The 12878-nt window shown below is 40.5% G+C and overlaps 1 protein-coding gene across 2 annotated transcripts; it reads right to left on the reverse strand.

Moving 5' to 3' along the window:
• Positions 1-1226: 1226 nt before the first annotated feature.
• LOC148910984 (coagulation factor IX-like) lies at positions 1227-11012 on the reverse strand. 2 transcript variants are annotated; one of them, XM_089030869.1, is made up of 10 exons: positions 10241-11012; positions 8882-8980; positions 7718-7756; positions 6864-6929; positions 6407-6472; positions 5740-5772; positions 5268-5297; positions 4379-4573; positions 3698-3871; positions 1227-3442 (listed from the first exon to the last, which is right to left on the reverse strand). In XM_089030869.1, exons 2-10 carry the CDS (start codon positions 8928-8930, stop codon positions 2970-2972), a joined length of 1125 nt encoding a protein of 374 aa, XP_088886995.1. In that variant the 5' UTR covers positions 8931-8980; positions 10241-11012; the 3' UTR covers positions 1227-2969. The 2 variants fall into 2 exon arrangements, with proteins under 2 accessions (XP_088886995.1, XP_088886994.1); XM_089030868.1 differs by lacking the exon at positions 10241-11012 and adding an exon at positions 9357-9675.
• Positions 11013-12878: the final 1866 nt, after the last annotated feature.

A 12878-nucleotide genomic window follows, 5' to 3' on the forward strand; every position in this document is an offset into this window, starting at 1 on the left:
TTGAAAACCCGCACACCGTGTGTTGTACATGTTCGGGACCCACGCGGGACCATCAATTCACGCATCAATTTGAGATGGATGAAAGAATACCAGATCCTGGGATGCAAATGGCGTTAAATCTGTCTGCGAAACCCACTACCTACAACTTAAGATACATTGCAAATTCTGATGAAGAAACGCGAGTATAGAGGACAGATGCATGATCATAAGGTATAAAGACATCTCTGCTAACCCTCTGCTATCGCAAAAAGATTTACAAGTTCGCACGTTTTCAAATTGAGCCAAGGACTTACAGACTGGATCATGAACCACACGAATCCAAGCAAGGAAAAACCTAAAATAGAATCTTATAACCATTATTTCTGTCGTTAGAAATGCAACTGGGAATGATGACAAATGGCGCAAAGAAGCACCGGGTTTGAGAGAGTACGTATGATAAACAACGTTTGTGCTCCACTTCTGAGACTGTTAGGAATATCAGACCAAGACTAAGGTCAGACGCGAAACTTCACTTGAGACGTACGCAATGAAACAATGGATAACAAGGCGGTCTTCTCGGTCTCTTGACCGAACAATACTATAAATGTGTTTCAATAAGCTCAATGTCAAATCATGTATGCATACGACTCAAACAAAGAATCTTATTATCAAGAGAGTGACCGTGGCCTACTGAAATAAGCAAAACATTACGCCCTGTGTGGATTAGGTCCATTGTTTGCTTTTGTTCTAAAAATATTTCACATTTCGTTCTGCCATATCCAAAATAAGAATACAAGGGAACCATGGTTATATGGCTTAATTTTATGATACCCAATAACCAAGATAAGGATACAAGGAAACCATGGTTATATGGCTTCATTTTATGATACCCAATAACCAAGATAAGGATACAAGGGAACCATGGTTTCAGAATAAGTAGAAAAACAGTCAAAATTATGCTATTTGGGCCACACTTTGTTCCCAAGGGACAAAAAAGTACCAATAAAACACATATAAATCATTTAACTTGTTTTAGTCGTGAAAATGGGGTGTTACCTATTGATAGGAGATCGAGGAACGCCTGGTGAAAATCATGGATTTTACACCAGCTCAAAATGTTGAAAATGGAGCTTAATCCGTTGGTGTAAAAATCGTGGTTTTAACCAGGCGTTCCTCGCTCTTCCATGTATAAGAGTTTTAGCACACTTTTTCCAACTTTAAGATAAGTTATAAAAACCGTCAGAATATTTCAATTTGATCCACTCTTTATTCCCAAGGGACAAAAAAGTATCAATAAAACACATATAAATCATTTAACTTGCTTTAGTAGTGAAAATCGGGTGTTACCTATCGATAGGGTTTAGGTCGTTTGATTTCGATCCCCCATAACCAAGCCAAGAGCCTTAAAGGTAGTGATAATAGAAATATAATTACACTAATAACTATTCTTTTTTTTTATTGTTAAAATTGAAAAAGCCCAGCTTTCTCGTGGAGGTTATTATGTAAACGATCACTTACTTTTTCGTTGTTGAAACAATCATGCAAATATACATCCTAGTCCTCATTTTCGTATATCAGCCATTCGGTGACGTGGTTGGGTAAAACCTGGGTGGATTTGGCATCGCGATGCATTGTGGGACTTTTCCAGTACATGGACACACTGGAAACGCCATCTTGGAAGTGCTGTGACAAACACCCATAATGCACTGCAATACCAACGCGACCAGGTTTTTTTGCTCGACCTCTGAATAGCTAATGCAGTAGACCAATGTTGTCTGTTTTTTTAGTCTCATTCTCCCATTTATTTTGTCCCTTTCTTTACTCTCTTTCTTTCAAGACATGATATATTAAGATGATAATTCATCCCGAAATTAGAATTAAGATAGTGTTACTAGAATAGATATCGTGTATTTCTACACGGATCAATCTTAGTCCTTCAAATATATAAGGAAATATCAGACGTAAGATTCCAAAATATAACGTCAATATTTCAAAATAATGATGCGAATCGTCATGTTATATTACGTTAATACTCTAAAATTATGACGTATATCATCTAAAATACTCCAGTTTCGAGTTCATTTTTGCTCAGTCTTAGCCTCAGTTGTGCGTCGAGTAAAGTTCAGCTATTCAACCAAAACCAATGGAAGTTTAATCAACTCGTATTGTTCCGTAGTGCGCACATGCCTTACTATACAATGGACCTTAATAAAAGAAAATAGTACATTTGTACACAATCGAGGCTAAGACTGAGTAAATGCGAACTCGAAATGGGGGTATTAGGTTGAATACTACATTTGGGGTAATATCTTACGAAGGCACTGAATTAAGCGATAAAAATATGAAGAAGAAAGGTTAACGCATTACCGTCGTGCGTCTCAGTTTTAAGAAAAAATTATTCATGCTATTATTCTTCGAATTCGTTGCGTTACAATGTTTTTCCCATTTCAAACCGCGTCATTCCCAAGAGAATATGATTCTTTAATTGTTTTGTATCATGTGTCTTTTCGTGTGGGATGACACGTGATCTGAAATGGGAAAATTAGATCTATTCTGTCTATCCGTTCCTAGTTGTAAAATATGTTTGAATATAATAGTAAAAATAGGAGGAAGAGTTTGTATGGTTGTGGAATACGTAAGGTAAAACCATCCGCCTTGCACTGCGATCTGACACAATACGCTTAGCATCGTGAAGTGACGTGACGCTTTACGTCAAGTACCATAACGTAACGCCATATACGCCAACCACCGTGATCTTACATCAGTTTTTCGGCATCGTGACACCTCGTGACTGGACATGATATTGCGTGACTCGGATTGCATTATCCTTGTCAACTCACGTCATTTCCACAAACAAACAAAATCTTCTCTACGTAATAAATTCAATCCATTTTGTGAGAGTCAAACTCGTTATGTTACAAAAATATCTCTCTTCAGTAGTAACCAAAATGAATCTAATGAATCAATAATAAACCTGTTATACTACTATACTATCCCACCCTCACGTTCATTGCTTCTGTGACAGCTTCTTCTTCCCCTATAATAGACACCATCCAGGGTGTTAATGCCTCCATGCGAGCATACACACCGTACTTGTGAGGTAAAGCGCATTCGTGACCCCACGACACAACACCAGTCAAGTAGTAGCGCCCACACTTCTTACAAGCCAGCGGTCCACCACTGTCATACTCGCAAGAGTCTACTTGGCCTTGCGGGTATCCCGCGCATAGTGCCGTCCCGTGGATCGTCCCGTTGTATGATTTTTCCTTATTACAGTCTCTGTGTGAGATGATGGGTACTTCTGCATAGTTGAGGACGTTTGGTTGGGATCCGTTCCACTTCAAGTGACCCCATCCTGACACTGTACACTTCTGCCCCCAGTTAAAGTGAGTATCAGGACGCATTATGCAGATAGGTTGAATGTGACGGTTAAACACTATTGGACGCTCCAGCTTCAAAATTGCTACAAAAATTAACATGACACGTTAATTTGAAGGGTTTTGTTTACTTTACTCTATGCTGCAAGTACTTAACACCCACCCCCTACTCCCTTGGGGGTGTTTTATTTCTAATATATCGTAGGTAGGAGGTGTATCCGTGATTCCTTCAAACCACATGGACTTGTACCATTCATGGTACTGAGTACCCCCCCCCTCCCCACCCCAACTACAACACCCACCCCCTACCCCCTGGTGTGTGTTTTATTCAGTTCACTCACCAATATCGTAGGTAGGAGGCGTATCCGTGATTCCTTCAAACCACATGGACTTGTACCATTCATGTATCGTTATGTTTGTAATTCGTACGGCTCGCTCGAACACTTCTTCGTTTCGCAGGCGATGTTCTCCCAATTTTACGATCCAGTCTTTGGGGTCATGTGACGTGAAGGGATCTAAAATGCGTTCAGAGCGAGTAGGTGAGTAAGAGAAAACGCACCGTTCTTGTGCGCTTTTCTTAATATACCAATTCGGCTAACGCATTGCGGTTTCAGCCAATTCAAATCTACTGGCTATACTTTTCTTTGTCCATTATATTTACATGTCAATGAAGCATTCATATGAATATGTTATGTTAATATATTAGACAAAGAAACGTATTCCCAGTAAATTTGAATTGGGTAAAACTGCAATGCGTTAGCCGAATAGTCCCTTTCACAGTTCCCTGCGCCATCTTGAAAGGTAGCCGTGCCTTTGCATCGCAGCGAGACGAGCGGTAAGCTTGCAATGATAGAGACCTTTATCTAACACCCTAGACAATTATTCACAGGTCCCTATCATTGCAAGCTCACCGTTCGTCTCGCTGCGATGCAAAGGCACGGCTACCTTTCAAGATGACGCAGGGAACTGTGAAGGGGACTATTGGTCTATCGTAATTTTGAGACAACATTGATCCAACTTACTAAAGCAATGCGATCCTGTTACAATCCAGTTACGGTGAACGACAGATCCTCCACAGTAGTGCTGCCCCTTAAACAAGAGCGCCACCTGCCAAGGGAATTGTCCTTCTTGTGCGCTTTGACCGCCGACAACCCGCTTACGTCTTCTTCTGGTGGGGTTCGGTGTGTGCTGCTGGATGCCACATTCGGTGGGGAAAACTGGACAGCAATTAAAGAAATACCAATCATTTTAATGCATTGCTGTTTAATTTCATTGGCTAATAGTCTCCTACGCAGACGCTATTAGTGTCGTCACGCCACGCTCACTCCCCTATAGCGTTGCGTGACGAAACTAATAGCGGCTGCGTAGAGACTAATTGGGGAATCCAGGAATTTGGAAGGAAGGAAGAGGGTTCCAAAATGGCCACCACGCAGAAAGGTTGGCTTCACAAAAGGGGGGTTCCAATGTAATTGTACTGAGCGTAAAGAACATGATTAGCTTCACGAGATCTCACGAAGGGGTGGGGGTGGGGGGGGGGGGGGGGGGGGGAGTGGGGAGTCTATGGAACCCATAGAACTACCCCTAGATCCGCTACTGTGTTTTCTCTATGCTTATAGGGAAACACATCATCGTCATTTTTCCCCTTTTCGGAGACTAGCATCCTTGGGGAGCTTCTGTCTGCATCACTTGCTGCAGAAGTCGTGTAAGGGCTGATTTTTCCATCATAGTTCTCCTAATTTCTGTGGAGTCCATTTGTAGAAATTCTTTCAAACTCATTCCATAATCTCCTCATGACTTTCGTATCGTACATATACCTGATACCTAATAATAGGTAGAGTGGGGCTTAAGAGTCCTGTAATCACTCAAAGCTAACTCAAAGATTACACGACTATAAAGTTCAATTTAATGTACCTTGGTATTTTCTCAGCAACGTTGCTGGGTCTGTTGATGAAAAACAAACAATATAGCAAGGTTTAGGGAGTTATCATTATTTATCGGGGGGAAGGGCCACCAAATTTGCATTGAACCCTGTCAAGAAAATAGAGGCCCTTCCTTGAAAGGCAAAGAAAAAAATCTATATCCCTTAAATAGGATATAAAAAATTATGACCCTCCCCAAAAATGTATATACCAGAAATCCTGATGGAAAAAATATTTTATTAACATTTCATTTTCTTAAGTCAAAAAATTGTGGCCCTCCCTACACCCATTATTAAAAAAGGCAACCCTCCCCAAACACACATTCAAAAAAATATGGCCCTCCCCACAAATTTAGTGGTCCTCCCCCCCCCCCCCCCTCCCCCCCCCCTCCCCCGTTAAATAATGATAACTCCCTTACTAACATTAAAACCAATATAATCTGTCAACATTTTGAGCTACATTACCTTCTGTGGTTGCTACTGGTAATGTTGTTGGTTCTGCAATAAAGCAAATCATTTTACACATCAAACACGGCACAATAGGAAATAGTTACAAGAGTTATAGGAAAACAATAACTTGCATAACTCACTCAGCTCGTGTATGGAAAATCCCGGTTATAAGCCCAACTTGTCCGCACTGCTAACTTAAATATCCTAAGAATTATATGAGACCCCCTTTCGCCAAAGCCCACTAGTTAGACTGCTAACAAAGCTGCTAACGCAAATATTCCTCTTATGACCCAGAGAAAAAAAAAAATAAAAAATTCAAGTGATTTAGCCAAGCCATAATGATTTTTCAACCTCTCCCTTCATGCAATCGATAAAATTTCCCATTAGGAAATTGGCGTGACACATTTGATTTATTTTAACGTAATTTGTATACACTTTAGTTTGTTCATCACAAACTCTTTTTTGCCTTAGTTCCTTTTCTTCTGGTTATAAGCCTTCCTTGTCCCACCATTGATAGACTGGATGCATTGTGGTTTACCTTGGGTACAAACAACACCATATAAGGTATGATGAACAAAACGTGTTTGTACCTAAGCTAGACCACAATGCATCATGTTTCTCCATCTCAGAAAAGTTCTGATGTGTTCATTATTGAAAAGAATGATGTGTGAATGAGACTTACGGGTGTTCTTTGGTGGTATGATGACCTTAGTTGGCGCTGGTGGAGTGAGTAGTAGCTTAACAGGATCTGGAATAAACATGTACTTACGATATTAATGTTATCCTTGAAACAAAGAAGTAATATAGACTTAACAAATAATATCACTTTTATTTAAGTGTCTAGTCGTTCTAGCGCTTTCGCACTTATTGGGGACACTTTTCGCTCACACGTACTACCACTACATTAAATGTTCTATGCCACAACACTCAACTCACATGTTGATTTTTACGGAGGGAGGAAACCTGAGAACCCAGAGAAAACCCTCGTAGCATAGGAGAGAACAACACATCAAACAAACTCAATTCACATGTGGCGACCGCAGGGCTTGAACCAACGACCCGATCCGTTGGACTCACAGCGGTGAAAGACGACGCGTTAGCCGCGAACGCCACCCATGCTACCCATAAATGAGACTTACGGGTGTTCTTTGGTGGCGTGATGACCTTAGTTGGCGCTGGTGGAGTGAGTAATAGCTTCACAGGATCTGGAATAAACATGTACCTACGATATTAATGTTATCCTTGAAACAAAGAAGTAATACTAAAGGGAAAGTGACGTGGGTGGAATAAGGAATAAGTAATTATGACTACAATACGTGAAACTGCAACAATAACAACAACAACGACGACGACACCAACCAAGGAATTGATAAAAAAGGAATAGAATTACAACAGCAACATGCAGTAGTCTTTTTATCAGAAACGGTGTTCCTGGTTTAATATAACCAGTAAAATAGTCAGTAAACTACCTCGGCCGCAATAAAGGTAAGTAAATCTTATTTTCATTGTTTTCTTTTGTGTCCATTTTACTATTATACATTTAAAAACCAAATAATATTTTCGTTTGATGGGTTAAGATCACTCTAGCTGTAGTGATGATTTTCACCCGTGTCATATTACTTTTTAGACCTTATAAAGTTTGGCGGAATTCAATTTGGGTTGGTTTGGATGTCATCATTAACAGTGAATTTCCTTAATTATGCTCTGATTTAAAAGCGATAAATGACGTTAAACATGGCTTTTCTTGGGTCTATGGCTTGGAGTCAATGTATGTCATCGGGTAGAAAGATGACACCTTTTGCGTGTAGTGTCACCGCTTGAATTTACAGTCAAATAATCTAGGTTTTGAGCTTTTAAGAAAAATATAAAGCGAAGGCATTTCTATAAATGATAAGGACAACGAATGAAACGAACGAACGAACGAACGAACGAACGAACATTCTCTGAAAGTCATTTATAAAAAAATTTTGAATGATAGTTTTATTCAACTTACCTGAAATCATTTTAGTATTCGTTATTATTTTTGTGGTATCTGATAAAAAAAGAAACGGTTAATGTGTTGGTTTGTCAATAAATAGTCGTTCCGGGAGGGAGAGGTAAGAGGAGGATAGAGTGATTTGTTCAGATTTGTTAACCATCTACCAAAAGTCCATAACTAGTTTGAACTTCTTCCATCTACATATAAACCACTTGTACAAGCTTAGTGATGAATCATTAGATAATTATTGGGGGGATTGCAAGAGTCTTGGTTGCACGATATTTATTTTTCTGGCTCAACCCTTGCACGTTATTTTTTTGCGTACAGTTATATATTTTTCTTCTAGCAGAAGAGGTTGCACGATATGTTTTTGGAGGTTTAAGTGCTAGCTCGATATTTTTGGGGGGATTTACGCAACCCCTCCATCAACTATCTAATGGTCCGTCTGTTAGAGAAAAGAGATTGGTTCCCACGCGCGTATAATCTTGAATCACACCTCTTTAAGAAAATCAAAACAAAATGTTTGCTGAAACGTATTAACCTTTTGGGGGATCATTCCCCAGTGTCATCGACTGGTCCTTTCATTTTGATATTGTAATAAATGAATACCGCATCGCACCCCTCCCCCCTCGGTGGGCTGAGGTCGTTTATTTTGAGTGAATTGAGAGCGGGAGAACATCCTATGAAGCGTATGAAATCCTCAAAAGAACTTAGAGATGACAGAAACAAAACAGACTAGACTGTCATATAGATTCATTTGTTGTGTTTTCTAGCTTTGTAGTACAACAATATATTGTTTTATGATCGCGTCTCTACCCCCTAATCTTCACGAGTTTGAGTACAGTTTCTGGTCTCGCGTAACAGACCTTGATTGAGCTGTCAACTCCCGTTTGCATTTCCATTGAGTTACATGTTAGTTTATAGAAAGTTGAGGTCGTTTATCTGGAGTTCGACAGCGAGGAACCCCACATCTGGGAAACAGATAATGTTGCGCTGCAAAGAGCATGGAAATATCCAGATCCAAAGAATACATTTGTTATTTCAAACCACTTGACGCAAAGATACACACTGCAAGCTCAAGATACTACAAATTATTGATCAAATCTGTTGATTAGTTCGTGTCGATCCGTTATCCAAATATGATGACAAGATATTCGATATTTTCTGATTTCAACTTACCGCACAGTCCGAGAGTAGCGATACACAAAATCAGAACGACTTGGGCCATTTTGCGGGTTTAGGAATCCAGTCTTTATAGCAGGAAACCAAGCGTCGATTCTAAGAAGGAAAGGATTAAGAATGACATCAAGAAAATCCTCTCTCTACAAAGCAACGCCGCTCGCTTGTCAGTAATAATCCTCTTGCGACTGTGCCTTACACTTTTCGAGATTGAACAATAGACTTGTCGTGTTTTACGACATGTTACCGCACGAGTTTTCAAAAGCACTATGCTGTTAAATGAACATACTAGAAGAGCGCTGAATCGCTTCATTTAACAGCCGAGTTGTCAGAAACGCATTAAAATTACTCCAATACCAATCTTCCTTTATATTGGTAGGTTTTTGGTGAGTTTGAGTGTGTTTACCTGACTTATTGAACTATTACCAAGCCGCTACACATCTATTATCAGTCTCACCAATCCTATATACTTCACCTTTTTTATCCTGATTTTGATTTTCTCTGTAGGATTCTTGTCTTGAGTGAATTGGAGATTGAGCAAGGAATCGAACGATACTTTGACCGGCGTACTTCTGCGCGCTGGTCTAGCTACGGTATCTTATTGGTGACCTTAATTACGCTTTTGTATAAATGATGGTGAGGGCCACACGTAGGGAACTAACACCCAATCTGGTTCAGGTTTGAAGCGCGCCTATCATTGGCTTTCGTTTACGCACGTAAGAGGAAGATGGGCGCACTCGCAGTTTGATCGCGAATCAGTCAAATGAAATATAAGCTCTTGCCAATAGATGGGACATCTTTCGACAAATTTATTCCAGTTGCTTGGGTTTTAAATCTATTCACTTCCGATTGGCCTTAACCTTGCTGCGGGAGAGAATATGACGTCATTGCATTGCTGTAGGGTCGCCCTGTACATGAAATTACTGCGCATGACATAACTGTGCACCGCATAGCCGTTACATCTTATGTCACCTATAAACTACGTGTGGTATTGAATTTAATGTGGCTAAATGGAATTTAGGCGTAGTTAAAATCGAGGCAAGCTGGTCAGCGGTTGGCGGTCCCTTCTCTACCTAACGGGACCCCCCTCTCATGCTTCTCGAACAGCTTAATTTATTGCTAGCTTTGCCGAGCGTCACGTGTTACTGACTGTTGGTTGCAATTTGGCAGAGCTTTTGCGTCGTTCAGACTGCCTTGAAAGCTCGGTGCCCACCCTCCTCTCCCTGGGCAAAGCATAAAATTCCTATCGGGTGAGTATTCCACTGACTTTGTCAGTGTGACGGGTTCTAGGTACCTGGACTTTGGCAGGGTTGCCATGGTTACCTCCCTGGGGTAGGCGAGATCGCGCGTCAAGCTTACCTCTTGGCACCCAACCCCAAGCTTATCTGTGGACGATGAGTTTTAACCTTGATTTGCTCGTCTCAGCGCATGCATGGTCTGTTCCGTTCAGGTGCCAATTTTCACGTTTTACAATAGGATACATTGACTGAAGGATGATAACCACATGGTGAAGGTGGCAATGGTTCAGTATATTTTCACTATACACCCCTTGGACGTGAAAGACCAACTGAGACGCTGCTGACATCATCCTCTTCAATGCCTGTGCTTATAATTACTACACGGCCTACAGTCATTGGCGAAAGTTGTTGTGGTGTTACGTTCCTGCCCTTATGGAAAAAGTTAGTAAAAAAAAAAAAAGAATTCAAATAATGGTGGTGATGATGGTCAGCGAGGATGGTAGCCATGACGACGATATGATGAAGCGATCTACAATGGTAAAGGTGGTAATGATGTTGATGATGGGCAGTGATGATGGTAATGATGATAACGATGATGATGATGACATTGATGTTGATGATAATCATGATAATGAAGATAACAATGATCTTGATGGTATAGCAGTAACTTGATCTGGACACCGATCCAAGGACATTCAGCTGTAACGGACGATTAGGATCAGTTATCATGGTGATACTAATGATTATACAGTAGCTCTAATGCTCGGTCATCCTATATAGGTAAAAGTTAAAAGTCAATCTGGGGGACAAAGCAATAAATAAAAGGATAAATGAGAAATATTTTCAAATCTCAAGATAAAACCTAATTGTTTTAATCCCCGGATGGAGAATTAGTGCAATGGGTCTATATAATCGATCACAATAATTTGATTATCAGCCCAAAGTACGTATTACGGCAGGCAGAGATTTTGTACCCGGGGGGGGGGGGGGGGGGGGGAGTACCGGGGATGCTCGTCGGAAATTTTCAAAAAGACCCCTAAAAGATACCGGAAGTCTTTAAAAATGGGCGTGGCTGAATGATTTTTAACCCCTAAGAGATACCACAACAAATAATATTAAATTTTATATAAAAAGCGCCTAGGATAAGCCATATCGTTGCGCGCCTCTCTCCTTTTCTGACACCCTAAGAGATACCAGAAAATGCCGATTTTCAAAAATTCGTATTTAACACCGTAAAGGATATGAAATCGCGAATTTTTACCCCTAAGAGATACGACAAGCATCCCCGGTACTTTTTTCCCGGAGTCCCCCCCCCCCCCCCCGGGGGGATTTGCAGCCTTTCTGCTTTTAAAAATACCGATACTAAAAGGTAAGACTCTGATACGTTGTATGTAGGTTGAGAGCAAGTCTGGATGAAAACATCGGGTTCAAACATTCGAGCTCACTTTGTATATAGCAGTCATTTCCTGACACATTGTCCCTAGGATGGGAGGGGTAGTCGTAAAACTGCAACGTGTCAAGTTTGCCGGTACGTCTTTTATCTCATCATTTAGATGACCCTGGCGCCCTATCTCATCGTAAATTGTACTGTTTGTTAGTTTAAAGTCTTATTGATATTGAATTACACGTGTCAGTAAGGTCGTTAATGGCTGCAGATGTTTGATGGCTTTGAATAAAACAGCGATATCAGATGAACAATCAAGCCGGAGTATAGAATTCGGTTTAAAAAGATGTGACATCCAGATAGTTTGACGAGCTGTGTTTCGTTACCATGAGCAATCGTCCAGACAAGTTTTCATTATTCTAATTAATTTTCTTCAAAATTCTGATTCAAGTGGAACTTTAGGATGGTAAATCAGAATCATTTTCAAGACGAAGACGAAAGGCTACGAGAACGAAGAAGCAAAATAGTGAGGGAGCATATGAACCCCCGTAGGAAAGGTGTGCTTAAAGGAAGCAACTAGGCTAGTCGTTTTCAGTGGACCTATGATAACAAAACAGAGGTTGCAAATTTGCAACCTGCACGTTTTAGGGGGTGGTCGAAGAGCGCACCGGGGTGAGTAAACACGCAACTAACCATGCTCTGCACTCCTATACACTACATACAACCATCCAATTAGATTCAATCATAGCTCTCAGTACAGCTGCGCTAATTTGCATTGGCAGTTGCATGCATTACCATTCGTCTGAGTACGGTAACGTTGGTCATCATTTAGAACTAGTGACTTGTGGTTAGGCAACCAATCAATGGCCACCTCTTGACAAATACTACTTTCTTATTTCGTCACTCCCGCCCTACTCTAGTAACGTGGTCGTACAAGGGCTTACATATATAACTTTTGCGCGTGAGCAAGGATAAGAGCAGAATGGTACATGGTATGGAGTGTGACATCATAGCCAAGGATAAGAGCAGAATATCATGTGTCTTTTATCAGATATGGGACGCTACACTTGACAAAGAATAAGAAGTGGTGGCACTTGCTTAAGTATGGGAAGTATAGATTATCTATAAGCCAAGGGCAATAGATTAAGCATAACTTAACCTTTTGGGTAAGGCTTAATCTTAACCTTCCCTTCACACCCTCTCTAGCAAAAATCATAAACTGCGTTAGTAAAATTTCCTAGTACAAAATCACAACCTGAGCTCATTAAGAACTCTTACTTATTTTTTGACATTTACATGCCACGTGAACGTAGATGAAACCCTTGGGTACGTCCACACCGAAAGGAGTCAGAAGAGACGTTACGGTCTCGAAACG

Source organism: Actinia tenebrosa, unplaced genomic scaffold (assembly GCF_029948245.1).
Source record: "Actinia tenebrosa isolate PJP-AT-01 unplaced genomic scaffold, QUT_ActTen_1.0 PGA_scaffold15__27_contigs__length_11533743, whole genome shotgun sequence".
NCBI classification, from domain to species: Eukaryota; Metazoa; Cnidaria; class Anthozoa; order Actiniaria; family Actiniidae; genus Actinia; species Actinia tenebrosa.